Here is a 21919-nt window from a genome sequence, read left to right as displayed (position 1 = left end):
CCCCCCCCCCAACCTCTCCACTGCCCTCCATCTATCCCGCATATCCTCCCGACTGCACACAGCTGCTCCAAACTCTCTCCACCTCGTTCCTGTGCACTCCCTGGCAGCACTTCACTGTCTCCCCCCCCCCCCCCCAGCCGCCTCCTTACCACAACCCAGTAGCCACTCCCATCATGACTGGTATTGCAGCTCACAGTGTGGCTTCAGTTTCCAGATACTGCAATTGTGTGTGAGAGTTGCATTAGCATGACTCTGTGTGTGTGTGTGTGTGTGTTTGTGTTTGTGTGACGGGAGTGGGGGGTGTACGTTTTTGTCAAAAGCCATGCTAGCTGAAAGCTTAATTTGTGGCAGTCTTTTTGTCGTACCTATCTGCAACTTAGCACCTCTGCTATATGGCGAGTAGCATCTTTCCTTTTCATAATACTGTTACATTCCACCGAGGATTTATCATTGTTTGGTAAAAATTTCATTGCTATATAAAAATATTTTCGAATTACCAGGTATCCTCTGTTCTCAATATACTCTTGTATTAACAAAACATGTTCAGAATTTAAATTTTAGATCATTTGATCTGACGTGTATAAAAAATCTATAGCTATACAAACACTAATGGATCCTGCAGCTGCTAAATACCCAAGGGCAACATCATCTTCGCTGCAGTACTTTGCAACTTTCTGACTAAAACTGAAGTCCCAAATAAACATAATTTCTATTTTTGGTGTATTTGGAATGATAATGTTCTAAACATTACTATGTTTCAAAATATTACTATGTTTCAGATAATTAGGCAAAAAAAGGGGGAGAGGAAGGCAGGGAGGGGGGGGGGGGGGAGGGAGAGAGAGAGAGAGAGAGAGAGAGAGAGAGAGAGAGAGAGACCACTCTGAGGACGTTTGTACAAAAATATATTTTCCTTTAGAAAGTACTAGTTTACAATCAAGAGTTGTTACCTGTTATACACTATAAATACTGCCAACAAAGAATACAGAGGATAGATGGTTAGTTATTGAAACTAGGCATCCCTTACTGCACGACACTGTAGAAGAATATAATACTTAATACTATATATACTGTATTGTTTGACCTGTGGCGTCACATCACGGTTTTTAAGGTGGTTGTGATGACAGACTGCTCTACAGTGCAGTCAGAGGTCTAGCATAGATTAGACGGCAGTTGTTTGTGAGCTGGCAATTCAATGCAGCAGAATATTACTTTAAACCTCCGAGTACCCACCAGGCCTACTAAATTAACTAGGTAGATGACAACTCATCCACTTTCAAAAGTCTCAATTTCCTGAAAATACATATAATTTGTTCCTAACATGTTTGCTGTCTGGATTTGGGAGAACAGCAAAAACTTGTTCAAACTCTGCATAGGGTACATCTTTTTCATCAACTTTCAACACCCCTACAGACAGCATACGGGTATACACAATGTGTATTTCTCCATCATCTTCAACAGCCCTCTGTGCAACTGTAGCATACCTGTATCTGGCCAATTTTCTTCTTGTAATGTGACTTTTTGGCATTATATTTTCCACAGCTGGTCCTGAACCTAAATTCTTCAAAATTGTGTGTCTGCCAGTCTTCAAGATAAGTCTGTTCATCACTAATCTCAAAATCTGAATACATGAGAGAATGTAAACTAGGTGCAAGTTGAAAAACTTTATTTCAATATTTGGATATTCTTGCATCTTCCTTTACTATCATATTCATGTAATGTTCCACAAGCTAACTCTTTTCTCAGTTGCTGGATCTACAATGAACTTTACTACTCCATGTCAAATAACTGCCAGCTGATTCTATCACTTATAAAATAGTTTTGTACTTTGAGCAGATTACCACTTTGCAAGTTCAAAAGATAAAGTTTTCTTGTTTATTTGGAAGATCTGGTTTGCTACCTTTTTAGGTAACAATTCCCTGGCGAGCTTTCTTCACAACTGCTGATTTTTTAATAGTTTGGAAGGACGCACCTCCTTCACAACTCTGCCAAAAGAATGAAGACGTTTATATATGTTGTCAGGGAAGTACTGGTCTCAAACTTATCCTCAGTCAGTACAGATTTTAGTTTAATCCTGTACTTTCTTTTATTTTCACGTTCCTTCTTGTGAGGTTGAACTAAATATTTTTCATGCGAGGGTACCATTATCTTCATGTTCACCAACCTTTTTTTCTTTATGGGTGTTGTATTGGCTGGCAACTTTCTGCAACTTTTCTGTGAGTTTTCTCGTATGCACTGCCAACATTTTCCCTCCATTTTCTGAATGAACAATAGGTCACTATTAATGTAAATCAGTGAGGCACTAACAACACCAACTAACATAACTCAAATTACAGGAAGTGTTAAATGGTTTACAATTTAGTACCATCCAAACAGCTGGGATACCACGTCACCTTTGACATTTAATGTAACGGGGTATACACGAAAAAAACAAAAACAAAAACAAAAAAAGACATTTTTCCCAGGTGAAAATATCCCTTGGAACTGTAAACATCAATTCCTTGAGTGGCAAAGGTTTTATTAAGCACTTCCCAGCTATTTGGGAAACAAAACCAAGCAAAAAAATAATGCGTTAGGACAGATCTTCGATATGCAGCTACAAGTATACTGCATACTATCGTATTCAAGATTACAGAAGTGTAAATACAAATTCCACCAAACATAGCACGTTAGTAACCAAAGCACTAAAATCCAGATTGTGATGTGCTTTTGTCAGCCAATCACAGCTCATGTCACGTTATCTCGCCAGCAAATAGAAGAAGATATTCCAACATAGGACACCTGATGTAGCCAGCCAACAGCTACATCACTGTTAAGTAGAACAGATACACAAAAGGAAAAGTTCATTGTATAAATTAACTACAAGAAAAACTAAGCTTTCACATATAATACTATTTTTTCTTTTTTTTGTGAGCATTATCCTGTAAGATACAGAGGGTGAGTCAGGAGGAAAGGTACATGCTTTGATGGGTGATAGTAATTCTGAACAAGAAAAACTTCATATGGACGTATGCCCTATTCCAAATGGTTTCCAAGATAGAACACATTTAATATCACTTTTGTACGTCTTTCTTGAATAACTCTAAAACCGCAACCTCCAGCAAAAACGTGTTGCCATACAGAATTAAACTATATTAAATTTCCTACAAAAGAGGTCCCATTCATTTTTTTCTCTAGAACTAATGGTCTGTGTGAATAGAGCACGGAAATGTTGAAAAACTCATTCGATGCACATGCGCTGTAGCTTACATAGTTTTTGTAGGCCAATTTGAGGTAGCTTCCCCACTTGATAGACCACGAGTTTCCCCATATCAAACTGTTCGTTTTAACTTCCTACCTCAATATGGACTACAAAAATATGTAAGCTTCAACACATGCACGTCTAGCGATTTTTCAACATTCTCGCGCTCTCTTCGTACAAGCCATTAATTCTAGAGAAAAAAAAATGAACAGGGCCTTTTCGTAGGAAATTTGATATAGTTTAATTTTGTACTGCGACATGTTTTCACTGAAGGATGCGATTTTCGAGTTATTCAAGAAAAACGTACAGAAGTGATACTAAATGAGTTCTATCTCAGAAACCATTCGGAATAGGGCATACGCCCATATGAAGTTTTTTTGTTCAGGATCACTAATACTATCACCCTGTAAAGCACGTACCTTCCCTCCTGACTCACCCTGTATCAAACGCAAATGTGACAGTAAAATTTTAAACGACGACATAAATTTCTTGCCTTCTGGGGCCGAAATTCTTCTAATTGACTGGCCCTCAAAGTGTTAAGCTTTGAATGAGAGTCAATCGCTCTGTGATATAAGAAATTCATCACACATTTTCACACTTAACATAATTCATCTTGCATAAAAGGAAATTTACTTTTGAAAGTAACACTCAAACAACCATTTGGAATATTTTCCCGCGACCTGTTATAAATATAAACTTCTGTTACGTGGTGCTCATTGAGAGCAGTTGTTCTGAAATATTGAATAGTCTTTGTCCTGAAGCCTTTGACATTTTGCTGTCGGCGGACACTTATGTACGCACTGTGTTTTGTTGCAAGTTTTACTCTGGTGTTTCTCTCTCCTAAACAAAAAATTGTTTGTTAGAGTATCATTTCTTACCTGCCAAAATTACACAAATTTAACTCTAAAGTAAGACAATGAAAAATTCCTGGAATTCTAAAACATTCCCCGGTTATTCACAGTTTTCTCCCAGATGAAAAAGTACCCACGTTTTTCCCAGATCTCCCGGAACATATACACCCTGTGTAACTGTATTGTGTGATATCATTAAGGTGAGGCATGTCAGAAATGGACTGTGTTTGCAGAAGGCTTGTTGGATAGAAAGTGTCACTTACTAGTACAGTATTTTTGTTTCTCAATTGTTTGTCACTGATTTTAGTGAACCACTAGATTTTGTGTTGTGTTTCTCAGTGCTTTCAGAGTTTGCTTTTGTTGCCTTGCAAGTGAGTTTCTTAATGTCATTAGTTGCTGGCTACTGAGCTGTGTAAGTAAAGTGAAATGCCAACAGCGTGTTTTTGCTTCTTTTTTGTTAGGTTGATTTTTGATGATTTCATGTAAATCATTTTTGGATGAATATTTGTTTGGAATGGCATCATGACTGTTATTGTCCTGTATTTAGTTTGTCCTTCCTCAAAACACCCACTTCCCATGGTTGTCCTGTTAGCTTCATTTTATTGCTGGAGGTAAACATTTCATGTGTTACTAATGTTTATTCACTGGTGTAATGATTAACACTGAGGTCACCATACTGAATACACTTGAAGTAGCAGTGCCCCTCATCTTGATGATGTCATGGTTCAAAGCAGACTGGTAGTATCCCAACTTTCGGTAATCTGCAAAGATCTGTCACATGTGGGCCAAAACTACTTTCAACATTTATACTTGGTCACCTACATATTAAACACTGCTTTATACAACTGTAGATATTTTTATTTGGTTTTCTCGTGTGCAACCTAAAATAAAAGAACTGCAGTCACTGGAACTGAACTATGAATACTCAGTTACAAGTTACATTATAAAGTTTTTCGTTCCACCCCCCCCCCCCCCCCCTCCCAGGCTGGACACTAAATGCATAGCTGTTTCTGTAAATTAGTAGCATATTGCTTAATATCTCACCTTTCTTTAACTGAAGTTTATCCACAAGATAAGGTCCTGGTCTTTAATCTTAACAAGTGAAACCAATGGCTGGAACCTAAATTTAAATGATTCCCAATATAAAAAGCAAATTTATTGTCTTCCATCCTCACCTACAGAAGAGCCAACCTCATTTAACTATTTCCTCAATTTTGTAATTTTTTATATTTCTTCCAGGAATAAAATTTTACTTTTGTAGATTCAGAAAACTACAACAAATTCAATTAAAAATATCAGGCTCAGTTGCTCTTGAAATCACCCAATGGCCTTGCTGTTGGAACCATACAGAAATTTTCCTGAAATGATTTAGGAAAAACACAAACTCTAAATCAGAATGGCAAGGCAGAACAAGCTCTCCTCATAAATGAGGTCAGCATCTTAATAACTGCACAGCTTTATTCGGTTGGTCTTATTCTATAATGTTCTTTAATTTACACACAGTTTGTATCAGATAACCTCAGTGACCTTAACAGTTTTAAGTTTTTAATAAATTTGAAGACTTTAATAACAAGAAAATCCCATTCTAAAACCTTGGTCTCACAGGTGTCCTTATACTGTAATTGTTATAGTACACGTATTTGCATGACATCATAGCTGTCTTAATTACTACACCTAAAAATTTTTGTTAGATTATATCAGAGTAATTATAAACACAAGCAGCAAGAAATTTAAGAATGCTGGTACCAAAGACTAATATTGTGGGAAAACTAGTGTGTGTATGTTGCCTAACTCCTGTTAATGGACTTTGGTGCTACATCTAAGCAATTGTTAACAGATACTTTGTGAAAGTGTAAAAGACAGATAGAAAATCAATTTCTTGCGTCTTTCTGTTTCAGTAAGTTTAACACTTACTATGCCTTTCCATCAAAATCAGTTTCTATGAGTTACTAACACCCTACTGTAGTTTTCACATGTTCGACGAGTTATTTATTTTTCATATTTGTCCGAGTTTTCAAGGTTTGTCATAACATCATTTATAGGCTATGGTTCATTTACACTTACCCCATATTTGTAGATGATTGAGATAATTGTACACATGAAACCAGGGTAAAGGCAAATTTTGTCACCTCATTTAAAAATGGTATAGTCCTACCAGGCAATAACTGGTACCCTGATTTCACGATTCGGGATCCATAGGTTTCTTTAAAAAGGCCTGAACATCTTCAGAAGGCTCAAATGATGGCAAGGGAACTTTATGATGTATGTTCTGGGAAGGCTGCATTTATATTGAATGCAGATGAACCCACTTTGGGAAGTGATCCACCGAAACTGAGGGCCACTGGTGAGGAAGGACAGTTATCATCTTGCTGTCACTGCCTAACAGACCACATCATTAGTTGATCATTCTATACAAAGAAAATTTTTCTATACTTCAAAAGGGCCATCACAACTACAAAATAGTCATCAAAGTGTTTAATAACCGACTAACTTTATTCTTCATTTCTCTTTCACTTCTCATTGAACAAAAAGTGAATATTGGGGTAATTTAAAACAATTATGTACCTAAAGTAATGAAAAAAGAAATTAACAACTTTAGGCCCCTACTGTTTAGTAACTTATGTTTTATTTTTACGGTTACCCATACTAATTATTTTGGTGTTTGCAATTACCCCTCTCAATGGGGGTAAACGTAAACAACCGGTTACAGGATGAAAAAAGTTAAATGTGTACCCCAAACCCCACTTTCAGATAAAAAGAAAGATGTAGCCTAATTTTCATATTTGATGATTTAAATGATATGAGAGGCTGTGTAGAGTAAAATACACTGAAGGTAAGTAAAAAGTGTTTACAAATACCACCACCTACCATACATGATTAATGTTGCCCCCACCCCATGCAAGTTTACTCCAGTCCTTGTAAACACAGATTCCCATGCCACAGTGCGATGCTCATTGATAAAGTGACAGAGAGAAGAATCATACAGCTATTCATTTTTTGCATTTGGAACAATGCTACAAAAATCCATGCCGAGTTAGTGGAAGTGTACAGCATCACTGCACCATCATACGACACAGTGCTTATGTGGCCCAACATTTCCAGTGTGGTCAAACAAGTCTGAACAGCAAAGTGGCAGACCATCTCTCTGTCTATAGATGTGTAAATCACAAGAGTAGTGGTGGCCCTGACACCCAAAGACAAGTAAGCAAATCAAGGTGACAATAAAAAGGTGAAAAATCAGTCAGGGGTCAGTTTTCAACACTGTGCAGAGCATTCTGAAGTTACCAAATATCACTACCCACTGTGTTCCACAACCGCTCGTACCCATTCAAAGAGCCTGCCAAACTGAGACAGCAGTGGAAATGTTGCAGCTATGTCAGGCCAATCTATAGTACTTTATCATGTTCGATTCCATGGCAACGATTGTGCCCTACAATCGTGATGTAATCCAGGACACAAAGAAGGTCAGCATCGGTCGTAATGTCATCAGTCTTTTTATTGCACTGCAGATGCAGATTTCAACTGACAGTGCAGGTATCATCAGCGTGTTATAATTACATTCAGTCTTCACGACTACTTAGCAATGCCCTGATGAGCTGCACTGTCAGTTGGAATCTAAATGTGCAATGCAATAAAAAGACTGATGCGGTTACGAGCAATGCTGACCTCCTTTCTGTTCTTAATTACTTTCTTATATGCTGAATCAGTATGGATGAATGACAGATTATCATTACAACCCCGAGTCAAAGGAGTAAGGTAACAAACATTTGGATTCACCACCACCCAATCATCATCGGAAATAACATTATGATCAGAATTTTTCACAACTGACATGGTATGCTGCTAACACATTATGCTCATAAGGGACAAACTATCGCAAGAACGCACTACTGAAATCTACTGATAAGGTTATAGGAGGCTGTTGAGATGAAGTGTCATGGGAATCTGTCCAAGTGGGATTTTTGCTTCTTGAGAACACCCTATTCATTGTATGCTGGACAGAATCACAGCTGCTTCTTTGCTCTATCAAATATTGCCCCCCCCCCCCCCAGCATTCTCCTGAAACAGCATTTACTGACTAATTCTTTCCTTGGATGAAGAACTCTTTGCACGGCATGTATTTCTGTAACATCATTTTCAAGGTGTAATGTTTCTTGAACAGCCAAAATGAAGACTTTTACAACCAGTCGATCCACCAAGTCATTTATCACTGGAAAACAGTGTCATATTGAAGATGAATATACATAGAGAAGTGCCAACACAAATGCAAAGTTGCAGGATCACAGCTTGAATCTTTGGAGGTGATGATTAAAATTTTGTGACCACCCCTCTTATTAGTTAAGATTGTATGATATCCTTCATTTTGTTCGTGAAAGATAGAAGTTTAGATCTCAGGTCAAAATGAATGGTGAAGTGAATTTACTTGCATTTGTTGCCAGGCAGCTGTCAAGTGTCTCAGCAGTAAGTTGTAAAACTTACTATCAAGATGAATATAAGTTAACATACCCCCCTTCCCCCCCCCCCCCAATGCTCCAGAGGGGATTAAAAAAAAAACAACAGTTGTGCTTCTCTTTAAAATCAAATTAAACTATATGAAATGAATTAAATGCTGTGAAATGACTAGCTCAATAGGGCTGAAACAATTAAGACACAATGACAAGAAACTGTATCAGTGCCACAGCATTCAGATATGTTGTAACCTGCAATGTAGACCTACTGATCATAATTTACTTACTTCAATGTGTTTAAGTACGGCACATAGTAAGCTTCTAAGAGATCATTAAGGTGTATCGCATCTCAAAGGAAAGGAAGCTGGATTGGGGTTTAAAGTTCCACCATTCATCAGGTCATTAGAGATGGTCATAAACTATGACTGGGGAAGTTTATCAGCAAAGGGATATGGAGTGATATTTGATACGGTCATTGGCTTCGGTCAGTAACATAGGAAACATACAATAAGAGGTGTAAACAATGTGGCTAGTATTTAATTTCCCGACCAACAAAACAGGATATATGCACCAAAAGGCGACGTGACAGCACCCATTAACAAAACGTCATGGCCATGGCTGACGACTCACCGAATATTCCTCTTCGCCCCAGCCTTGCCCTTTCACAGGAAGAATCCCGTCGTAAGGGTTAAGATATTCAGAAATAATGGAGACCTAAATCATTATGAACTGACTATCTTCCAAATGACAGTACACTGTTTTATCAATGTCCCACCTTGCTCTATATACAAGGTCTCAACTGGTGTTCAAATACCACGTAAAATGGTAACACTAAAGTAATTAATGTATCAGTCAAGACAAACAATGAAAATCTGAGGAATTCAAATTGTTTAAAATGGAAGTATAACGTACAGAGATGATATCAGAATAGCATTAAGTATTACCAGGGCTTGGAGGATAATGTATCTCTAATACATAGCCCTAATGATTTGCTAGATCTCTCTTTCACACAGCACAGTTTAGATAATAATAAACAATACACTACTAAGTAAGTAAAATTGAAGAAATAATGTATCAATAACAACAGTATCTTTTAGGCGACATTAAACTATATGTGGTTATAGGATAGGCTACTTGTTGCTGTATGAAGTCCACCAGAAAACTGTGTCAATAATAGTAGCCTACAGATCATTTTACATGGGATATGTCAGACAGCTTTGATACTGTGATGCTCAAACATAAGAGCTGAAAGAACTTCAGGGAAATTTGCACGTTGTAACAGGGTACAAAAGTGTACCATGACTGTATGTATATCCAATTTCTCAGAGGCAGATTATAGTAGGATTAAAGTTCTCTTAATCAGTAGACAATACATATGGGCTTTATACGTCTATGTTGAAAAACCTTCCGCAACCAACAGAATTTCTCTGGCGCTACATCGGATATAAACAGCTGCTGAGATACCTAACCAACGAACACGGTCATTACAGCTCCAAAACCTTTCAGGTCATTAGTTAAAACAACGAATACACCTTTTAAAAATCGAAAGTGTTATTTTTAAAACAGAAACTGAGTTTCAATGTCGAAACAGTTGCTGGATGTGTAAATTTAAGTTATGAAGAGAATTTGCGCCAAATCTAACCCGGGGTAATTTTGGATTTCGTCATATTAAAGTAATCGTTAGGAAAAACCTCGCGCGTCACAGATATTATGAAAAATTTAATACACTAAAGTTATATTCATACCCGAAACAAGTGGAATACACACAATACCAACGCAAAATTCACATGGCTTACCGAAGGCCGCTGTAAACTTATCCATGTCAGACACGTGCAAGGTGAGACGAGATGAAGATTGGGTGTATATTCTTGTTTCAGGAGGCCTGTCTCTGTCTCCCATATCTTTAGTTTTCCGTCTTGTCCGCAAGCACTTAAGTATCTCCCGTCGTTCGAAAATTCCACACTCCCCGAACACGCCATGTTGATTGTACACACAACCTCACCACATGGTACAGACCAAGACCACCCGGCGTTTCAAGTTATGTTGTAAAAAAAACTTAAAACCTGCTTATATACGTCAACTGTAAGAATGCAGTTCTCGGTTTTCTTACTAAAACACATTTAAAATCACAGGTAACTGGCACTTTATCACATTGCACCATATTAAACCACACCACGTTTTTCAAATGCGGCTCCAGAGATTACAGTCAGTCAGTCAGTCCACCATAGCAAATGAAAGACGGCGCACTATGCAGTACAGCGCGCCTTTGCTTTGTATATTTTGTTTGATCAAAATTTTATTCGTTTATTGTTATGGTTCCTACACATTTTACAGAATTAAGGTGTTTTAGTATACACAGATACAATAATACATTTCTTCTGAATGTTAATGATACAAACACTAGCATGCTTGGAACTATTTTTAAAAACCCGAGATCTATCATACCATCAGTATTTGTTATAGTAAATCTACAATTTCCCATTATCTCTCTTCATATCCACATTCCTTCTGTTCAGATTGCAGTTTGACAGCTGTTAATAACGAGTCAACACACATTCATTGTAGTACAGACACCTGTTGCAGCCCACTTTATTATGATTAATGTACTTACGATGCTTCACAGTACAGCTTCGCATTAAGTCTTTAGAACCCACCGTTCGAACCATTAAAACTGATTCGAGAAGAACAAATAGATGTTTCATAAAGTAGAGGGTAGTTATTGCTATATCACACGAAATATTACTATATGACAACTAAATGGGTAATATCTATCAACATCTACGTCTATACTCCACAAACCACTGTGAAGTGCATGGCAGACGCTAAGTCCCACTGTACCAGTTATTATGGCTTTTTAATTGGTTAAATGCCTCTGTGCGTGTTTTGATTAATCTAATCTTATCCTCATGATCCCTATGGGTGCGATATGCAGTGGGTTGTAGTATATTTCTAGAGTCGTTATTTAAAGTTCGTTCTTGAAAATTTGTCAGTACACTTTGTCGGGATGGGTTCGGTCTACCTTCAAGTGTGCCAATTCAGTTCTTTCAACATCTAAGTGACACTGTCCCGACGATCAAACAAGCTTGTGACCTTCCTGCTGTCCTTCTCTGCATATGTTCAATGTCCCCTGGTATGGGTCCCACACACTTGAGTAATATTCCAAGATGGGCCGCACGAGTGATTTGTAACCAGTCTCCTTTGTGGGCTGCTTCCGCTTCCCTAGTCTTCTACCATTAAACCGAAGGCTGCTACCTGCTTTACCTATGGCCAAGCCTATATGATAGTTTCACTTCATGGCTGTTCTAAGTCTTACACCTAGTGTCTGCATGAGTTTTACAGATTCCAACTGTGACTCACCAATACACTGACTGGGAAAAAAAAGCAACGCGAAAATGGAGTTGTGCGAGCGTGCCACATAAATGAAAGTTGGTAGGCGTGTTTCTAAGTCTGGAATATAATATCTAATCATATATCACGCCAGTCACATAAGAGTGGCGCTACTAGCGCCGCTATGAGTCTGTTTATCAGGTTTGCTTTAAATACACACAGTATCTTTCGCGAGCGTTAGTTACCTTTGCGAATGGGGACAGTGGGCTGATATTAGTAAAGAATGCCTTTAATGCGATAAAGACGCCGTTATCAACACCTCACTGAGTATGAACGAGATCGTGTAATAAGGCTACAAGAAGCTGAATGTTCGTACTGCAATACTACAGAAAGACTTCCCAGTAATGTAGCCTCTGTACATGATTATTCGTAGCAGTGGTCACGAGAATGTGCGGTCACGAGAAGACCAGGCTCCATATGGCCATATGGCATTACCGAGAGGGAAGACTCGTGTTCTACATACGGTTCTGGCGCATTGTATTGGATCTGGAGCAGCAATTTCAGCAACAGTCCGCCCACAGTGGCACAGCAAACTGTTACAAATCGGTTGCTTCGAGGACAGCTCTGAGCCACTCTCCTATAGCTTCCATTTAACTGACTCCAGACCGCCGCCATTTGCGACTTCAGTGGTGTCAAGCGAGAGCTCATTGGAGTGCAGGATGGAAGTCTGTTGTGTTTTCTGATGAAAGCTGCTTCTGCCATGATGCCAGTGTAGCCGTGTGTTGTTTAGAATGAGGCCAGTTGAGGGCTTGAAATCAACCTGTTGGCATGCTAGACACACTGGACCTGAACCTGGAATTATGGTCTGGGGTGTGATTTCGTATGACAATAAAAGCACTGTCGTGGTTATCTCATGAACGCTGACTACAAATTTGCAACTCAATGTGGTGATCCAACCTGTTGTGCCACCATTCATGAACAGCATTCCAGCGGGTGTCTTCCAACAGGATAAAGCTCATCCATACCGCTTTTGTAACCCAGCATGCTCTACGGAGTGTTGACATGTTGCCTTGGCCTGCTCGATCACCAGATTTGTCTCAAATCGAGCACATATGTGACATAATCAGACAACAACCACAGCGTCTTCAGCAAACAGCATTAACCACCCCTGTACTGACTGACCAGGTGCAACAGGCATGGAACTCCATCCCACAAACTGACATCCAGCACCTGTTGAGCACAATGCATGCATGTTTACATGTTTGCATTCAATATTCTGGCAGCTAGAGCTTTTATTAATGTACCAGTAATTTACATTTGTAATGGGTTACTTACTTTAATCTGTGATCTTGCAATGTTAAATACTTACAAATACAGACCAGAAATTTCTTTACCCTACGTTAATTATTGTTTTGGTGTTGCGATTTTTTATCATCAGTGTATTACACTGAAGCGCCAAAGAAACTGGTATAGGCATGCGAATTCAAGTACAGAGATATATAAACAGGCAGAATACGACGCTGCAGTCGGCAACGCCTATACGGGGTGTACATCACGTGGTAGAGGCGGAACAAACACCAGATATTTAATGTGTCCACACAGAAAAAAGTCACATGGAGTGAGATCTGGTGATCGGGGAGGCCATTTCATGAACTCCAACACATCTGAACTCGCCACGTTTGCGACTAGCGCTGACTATCGGCGAATTACCAAACTAAGCTGTGGCGGTATACATTAAAAAAAAAAAAAACTTTCAGGGTTTCTCTTCAAAAGTGTTCCTGGACTTTATGTACTCCCTGTATAAGACAAAAAGTGTCTGGCGCAGTTGTTAGATCGTTATTGCTGCTAAAATGGCAGGTTATTAAGATTTAAGTGCGTTTGAACGTGGTGCTGTAGTTGGTGCACGAGCGATGGGACACAGCATCTCCGACATAGCGATGAAGTGAGGATTTTCACGTATGACCATTTCACGAGTGTACCACGAATATCAGGATCCGGTAAAATATCAAATCTCCGACATCGCTGCGGCCGGAAATACACTCCTGCAAATGGAAAAAAGAACACATTGACACCGGTGTGTCAGACCCACCATACTTGCTCCGGACACTGTGAGAGGGCTGTACAAGCAATGATCACACGCACGGCACAGCGGACACACCAGGAACCGCGGTGTTGGCCGTCGAATGGCGCTAGCTGCGCAGCATTTGTGCACCGCCGCCGTCAGTGTCAGCCAGTTTGCCGTGGTATACGGAGCTCCATCGCAGTCTTTAACACTGGTAGCATGCCGCGACTGTGTGGACGTGAACTGTATGTGCAGTTGACGGACTTTGAGCGAGGGCGTATAGTGGGCATGCGGGAGGCCGGGTGGACGTACCGCCGAATTGCTCAACACGTGGGGCGTGAGGTCTCCACAGTACATCGATGTTGTCGCCAGTGGTCGGCGGAAGGTGCATGTGCCCGTCGACCTGGGACCGGACCGCAGCGACGCACGGATGCACGCCAAGACCGTAGGATCCTACGCAGTGCCATAGGGGACCGCACCGCCACTTCCCAGCAAATTAGGGACACTGTTGCTCCTGGGGTATCGGCGAGGACCATTCGCAACCGTCTCCATGAAGCTGGGCTATGGTCCCGCACACCGTTAGGCCGTCTTCCGCTCACGCCCCAACATCGTGCAGCCCGCCTCCAGTGGTGTCGCGACAGGCGTGAATGGAGGGACGAATGGAGACGTGTCGTCTTCAGCGATGAGAGTCGCTTCTGCCTTGGTGCCAATGATGGTCGTATGCGTGTTTGGCGCCGTGCAGGTGAGCGCCACAATCAGGACTGCATACGACCGAGGCACACAGGGCCAACACTCGGCATCATGGTGTGGGGAGCGATCTCCTACACTGGCCGTACACCACTGGTGATCGTCGAGGGGACACTGAATAGTGCACGGTACATCCAAACCGTCATCGAACCCATCGTTCTACCATTCCTAGACCGGCAAGGGAACTTGCTGTTCCAACAGGACAATGCACGTCCGCATGTATCCCGTGCCACCCAACGTGCTCTAGAAGGTGTAAGTCAACTACCATGGCCAGCAAGATCTCCGGATCTGTCCCCCATTGAGCATGTTTGGGACTGGATGAAGCGTCGTCTCACGCGGTCTGCACGTCCAGCACGAACGCTGGTCCAACTGAGGCGCCAGGTGGAAATGGCATGGCAAGCCGTTCCACAGGGCTACATCCAGCATCTCTGCGATCGTCTCCATGGGAGAATATCAGCCTGCATTGCTGCGAAAGGTGGATATACACTGTACTAGTGCCGACATTGTGCATGCTCTGTTGCCTGTGTCTATGTGCCTGTGGTTCTGTCAGTGTGATCATGTGATGTATCTGACCCCAGGAATGTGTCAATAAAGTTTCCCCTTCCTGGGACAATGAATTCACGGTGTTCTTATTTCAATTTCCAGGAGTGTAGATCCTGCAAGATGGGACCAACGACGGCTGAAGAGAACTCCTCAGTGGGACCGAAGTGCAACCCTTCCGCAAATTGCTGCAGATTTCAGTGCTGGGACATCAACAAGTGTCAGCATGCAAACCATTCAACGAAACATCATCGAAATGGGTATTGGCAGGCGAAGGCCCACTCGTGTACCCTTCATGATTACATGACACAAAGCTTCTCGCATAGTCTAGGCCTGTCAACACTGACATTGGATCATTGATGACTGGAAACATGTTGCCGAGTTGGACGAGTCTCGTTTCAAATTGTATCAAGCAGGTGGACGTGTACGGGTATGGAGACAACCTCACGAATCCATAGACCCTGCATGTCAGTAGAGGACTATTCAAGCTGGTGGGCGCTCTGTAATGGTGTAGGACGTGTGCAATTAGAGTGATATGGAGCCCCTGATTCGTCTAAATACGACGCTGACAGATGGCATGTACGTAAGCATCCAGTCTGATTACCTGCATACATTCATGTCCACTGACATTCCAACGAACTTGTGTAATTCCAGCAGGACATTTTGGTAACCCATACTTCCAGAATTGCTACAGAGTGGCTCCAGGAACATTCTTCTGAGTTTAAACACTTCCGCTGGCCACCAAACTCCCCAGATATGAACATTATTGAGCATTTCTGGGATTCCTTGCAATTCCTTCCCTCGTACTCTTACGGATTTATGGACAGCCCTGCAATATTCATAGTATCAACTCCCTCCAGCACTATTTCAGACGTTAGTCGAGTCCATGCCATGTCGTGTTGTGAAGGGCACAGTTTTACATCTTTCAACATTTAAAGAAAACTGCCAACCACTTTGAAATCATATCAAGGTCTGACTGAATATTCATACAGCTTCATTCAGAATTTACTTACTTATAGATGACTATCGTCATCCGTGAAGAGTCTGAGGATACTATTGATATTGTCATCAAGATCATTAATATGTAACATGAGCAGTTAGGGACTTAACACACTTCCCTGGGGTACTCTCAAAGTTACTCATATATCTGTTAATTACTGTCCTTCCAAGATAACATTTTGTGTCCCCCTACCAAGAGATCTTCAATTCACTCTTACATTTCGTCTGATACCCCATATAATTGTATTTCTGACAATAAGTGCACGTGTGGTTCTGAGTCGAATGCTTTTTGGAAATCGAGAAATACTGCATCCACCCAGCTTTCAAGATACCACGTGAGAAAGGTGCGAGGTGGATTTCACATGATCTATGTTTTCAAAATCCATCCTGGTTGGCATGGAGGAGGTCGTTTAGCGCGAGATATCTCAGTATTCTTGAGCTCAGAGTATGCTCTAAGACTCTACAACAAATGGATGTCAAGGGCACAGGAAGGTGGTTTTGGGGCTCACTTCTGCTACTTTTCTTGTTGACAATTATGACCTGCGCTTTCTTCCAGCTACAGGACATAGTTTTTTGTTTGAGGGATCTACGATAGATTATAGTTAACAGAGGGGCTAACTCAGCTGTGAATTTGGTATTGAATCTGATAGGGATTCTACTGGGCTCTGGGGCATTATTCAGTGTTAACGATTTCAGATGTTTCTCAACACCACTGGCACTAATATTTATTTCACTCGTCTTTTCAATGTCATTAACATTAAATTGGTGAGGTAGTACTGGGTTTTACTCTGAAAAGGAATATTTGAAAACAGAGTTAAGCATTTTAGCTTTCGCTTTGCTACTCCTAATTTCGGTTCCTGTCTCATCCATGAGTGACTGGACATATGACCAGAATTTCTTGAGTTTTGTGAGAGATCATTTGACAGTATTCTGCTGTGGTAGTCATTGAAGGCTTCACAGCTTGCTCTCTTGACTGCCAAACACCTTTCATTCACTATATCTCTATATGTAGCCCTATGCTTTGTTTTATACCTATTATGCAGTAGTCTGTTTCTTTAGAAGTTTCTTTACAGTGACTGTATACCATGGAGGATCCCTCCCATTGTGAACTGTCCTCCTGTGTACATATCTATACAGCGTATGGTCAACTATTCTTTTAAATTTGAGCCACAGTTCCTCTACATGCCCCTGTCCTGAAGCTTCAAGTTCTTCATTGAGGTATGTCACTGTTGTTTCTCTGTCTAGTCTGCTGAACATATAAATCTTTCTGCTTGTTTTGGTCTTCATTGTTGCTATATTTGCCTCATGGTCACTAATACCAATTTCTATGTGGACTTCCACAAATAATCCTGTCTGTTTGATGCCATTAAATTTAATATATTTCAAGTATGGGTAGAGCAGACCTTTCTGTTCTACATAATTTTCAGAGAAGGCATTTAGTAATGTATTCAAGGATGTGTTGTCACGGTCACCATTAACAAAACTATAATTATCCAAACTGATTGTTGAATGATTAAAGACTCCAACGATTATGGTATTATTAGGGAATTTATGTTCAACTGAAATGAGGTTTTCTCTAATGTTTTCAGTTACACCTGGAGGAGAACGACCGTGTTATAGTTTTATGCTCAGGCTTGATAATGACTCTTACCCAAGCAATCTTACTATTAACTTCAATTTATATCTTGGCAGATCTAAGTTCCATGTCTACTGTGACGATACACCACCTCCATTTCTCGCTCCCTATGCTTTTGGTATATGTTTAAATTTTCCCCCAAGATTTCACTATTTTCAATTTCAGGTTTTAACCAGCTTTCGGTATCTATTAATATGATTTCTTCAGTGCACTTAAGGAATGCGTCATATTCCATAACTTTGTTGCGAACGTTTCGGCAGTCCACCACAAGGGTTTTTATACTCTAATCTGTGGGAGGCACTCCTTAGAATCTTAAACTGATAGTTCTTTTTTTCCCACAGCTATTGTTATCAAGATTTAATGGAGAGTTGCCTAATCTAAAAATCCCTTGTTTGCACCCCACACGCAGTCATCTGACCTATTTAGCAGGACCCTAAAACTCTCGACACTATGTCTAGGAAGTTACAGCCTCGCTTGTCACAGAATCCTCTGAGTCTCTGGTTCAAGCCTTCCACTCAGCTAAGAATCAGGAGGCCAAAATTTGTTATGGGAATAATGCTGCAGTTGTGGGCTTTGTTGAACTAACTGTTAACTGTTAACAATCTATTTCCGTGAGCAAGGCTATTCTCAACCCTTTCTGCTAATCGTTCGTACGATCCAAGCATGACCTTGGGGCCCAGACGACAGATATCATTTGTTCTAACGCATGCCACAACCTGTAGTTCGCTGTATCCTGTTCCCTCAATGGCTGCCGGAACAGCCTATTCAACATACTGAATGGGCCATCCAGGCATACACATAAAGTGTACCTGGTGTTCTTTCCCATCCCTTGCTGCCTTTTCTTAAGGGGTACCATTATTCAGTGTATTTTTGAACTGCCAACGATTAATACACAAAGCAGGTTTCCCCAAAACATGTGAAGTGAATCCCACTGGCTCAGTTTCTGTGAAAGACAGCACCTCAAACTTGTTTGTTAGAGGTCATCCCTGGTCCCTGTCTACCCAGTACAGGATGCCTAGACCCACCATTGACATGCCACTCACAGTGAAGTGGATGGGTACTGATGCAACATGTATTTCCTGCAGGAGAGATAGTGTCCACAGCGAGGATAGTACCTGAGGCATGAGAACTGATCAACAAAGACTGAGACTGATTTTCCACAGAAGTTTATTATACCATTTCAGTGTTTACATGACCTTTTCCAAATTATTCTCCTCCAACTTGATTGTAAATTTTATAGTGTCTCTTCCAGTCCTCAAACACAAGGCCTATGTCATTCTTCGTTAGGTCCTTGAGAATCACCTCACCTTTGTTGAGCACTGCTTCGGAGTTCTCAAATGAAATGCTCTGAACCTTTGAATTCAGTCATGCAAATAAAAAAAATCACAGGGTGCATGATTGGGACTACATGGGAGATGTGGTACATAGGTAACGTTGGATTGAGCCAGAAACTGCATGACTTGATTTGCAATGTGATGAAGTCGCCACCCATTTCAATAAAGTTCTATTATTTTCCATGCATTGTACTTCCTGAATTTAGCCATTACTGCCCTGTAATATGCTGCTGTAACAGTACTGTGAGAGGGAGCTGCATACTGGTAAATCATTCCATGACAGTCAAAGAATGTGATCTTCATCACTTTCCCTGCGATTGGAACAACTTTCACCTTTTTTGGTGTTGGAGAACGTGACGATTCCCACACTGTGCTGGCTCGTTGTCCTTCAGGTTCATAATGATGCAGCCATGATCAGTGGTCCATAACCAATTCCAGAAATGCATTCCATCCATTAGGAAAGAGACATAGCATCACACCTCACAACTAGTCTTCATTCACATTATGGAGTCAACAGATGTGGCACCCAAAGGGCACAAACATGGGCCATATGGAGATGATCATGAATAATCGTAAAGAAAAGACTCATGTAATTCTCAGTACTTCACTGAGGTAATGTAATGTTATCCACCAATCCTAACGCACAACCACAACAGCTGTGTTGATCTTGACTTCAGTCACAGCAGAAACCGAAACACCAGATATACCTTGTTTAACACCTACAAGTTGGCATTCGTTAAGTCCTTGAACAACCTAAGTAATGTTGCAGGAGCTAATGCATACTGCTTACTGCAGCTTTTCGTAAGCTTCAGTGACTGTATGGGATAAACGAACACAGAAAAAGATTCATCTTGTGTATTAGATGGAAGAAACAATGATGAAACAAAGATTCAGCTTTGCAGAACCCCATAAGTAATATTTTCCCAGTCAGAAGAATATCCCCTGTTTAAATTGGTTGAATTATGAAGTATAAATTTCTACATTCTTTTGGTTAGATATGAGTTTATCAATTGGTTGTCTATTCCATTAATTCCATGAAACCTCAGTTTATCTAGGAAAATATTGTTATTCACACAGTCAAATGCTTTAGACAGATCACAGAAAGTAACAACTGGTGCTATTTTGTTATTTAATGAGTGTAAAATCTGGTGACTGAATGTGTAAATTGCTTTCTCAGTTGAGCAACTCTTCTGATACCCAAACTAAGGTTTACTGAACGTGTTACTGACCTTCTGAAAAATTGTGAAAAATAATATCAGTAATGAAAGGAATATATAATTATTGACACCTGTCCTATCACACTTCTTACAGAGAGGTCTTACAGTGCTATATTTAAGTCTCCTGGAAAACTGATATGAGTTTGTGATGCATTATGTGTTTCAGAAAAGGCTGTGCTTTTATATGGAAACATGTCTGTAGTACTCTATTGGAAACCCCTTCAAATATAGATGACCTACTTTTGAGACAACATACACTTTTCTTCATTTCAGACAAGAAGCATGTGAGACATTCATGTGAATGAATTTTATATAAGTTGTATGTTGAACATACTCATTCCATTTTTCTGTTCAACGGTTTGTCCCTACTAGTTTTAAGAGATGAGTATTACCTGTACCTGATCGTTTATAGCCCTTCCATTTAAATTGATGGTGATGTTATCCTATTCTGCAGCTCGCTGCGCAGCCTCTCATTTTACTACATTCCATATCTGCTGTCAGAATAACTAATTTCTGACATAATAATCATGCATGTTCCTCTATTTTTAATAACTTTTGTTAGTAATCTCGAGTGGTTTCGTAGTGTGCACTACTGCAAGATCTTTCTTGTGCCAACAGCCAATTTCCTTTTTCCCCTCACAGGATATTTTAATCCTTTTAGGTGTCCATAATTTTTCACTTGGGTGCTTAATATCTTTTCTGATTAGCTTACATGCAAACCATTTTCCGATAATGATACGAATTTATCAGGAATAGATTAAGTCTTAAGTCAGCATTCATAATATTATGCCCTGGCTGTGACGTAATAACATACTATTTTCTTTTTCTATCGAGAAATTGAGGTTTAAAGATATAATTTAACCAGTGTGTCAATGAACTGCACTGCAAGTCTGCGAATATGTACGCCCAGAATAATGAGAGCAGTGTATCTTTATCATCTGTACTTTGTTCTATATACAAATGCGCACTCGGCTTTTCTTTCTCTTCTTTAATCGTGCGCCTTTCCGACAGCATCTTATGCTATCAGACTGTTATTTTCTTCTATTTTGTTCGATTGAACTGAACTTGTATTTCTGCTGGGAATTTATTTAATCATTCTATTATAATCACCAATTGCGAGTAATAATATGGCCTTATTATGAATGATTTGTTCTTTCTCTCCACAACTGAGCTAAGTTTTTATAATTTCCAAGTATTTCGCCGAAATACGGCGCAATTCTTTGTTATGTTCAAAACTGTGAGAATTATTCACAAAATGTTACATTTCTCTACAAATCATTTACTTCGTTAAATAATAATTGTTGAATTTAACATTTCTGCTTTCATTTTATAACAGCAGTCCCAAATTTCCAATTTATAAATGTTATAGATATTTCTTTACTACATTTTTTCTTACGATGCCAACGTGATACTCATGAGAATAAATCAAATTTTACTGAATTTCTTACGAGGTGAGAAGACAGTTATAAATTTCCCTGAGATTACAAAAAACACAAATTAACATTTTTTCAGCATGCTGC

General features: G+C 40.0%; 1 protein-coding gene across 1 annotated transcript in view; it reads right to left on the bottom strand.

Annotated features, from left to right (window-relative positions):
- Window positions 1-10744, bottom strand: part of LOC126191220 (WD repeat-containing protein 43) — a 94126-nt gene extending 83382 nt beyond the window's left edge. Inside the window, 1 exon segment of the mRNA XM_049932022.1 lies at window positions 10334-10744. Within this exon segment, the coding sequence (XP_049787979.1) occupies window positions 10334-10516 (183 nt within the window). The 5' untranslated portion in view covers window positions 10517-10744.
- Window positions 10745-21919: the final 11175 nt, after the last annotated feature.

Source organism: Schistocerca cancellata, chromosome 6, assembly GCF_023864275.1.
Source record: "Schistocerca cancellata isolate TAMUIC-IGC-003103 chromosome 6, iqSchCanc2.1, whole genome shotgun sequence".
NCBI classification, from domain to species: domain Eukaryota; kingdom Metazoa; phylum Arthropoda; class Insecta; order Orthoptera; family Acrididae; genus Schistocerca; species Schistocerca cancellata.
The sequence above is the reverse complement of the archived record's forward strand: the minus strand, read 5'-3'. Positions and strand labels throughout refer to the sequence as shown.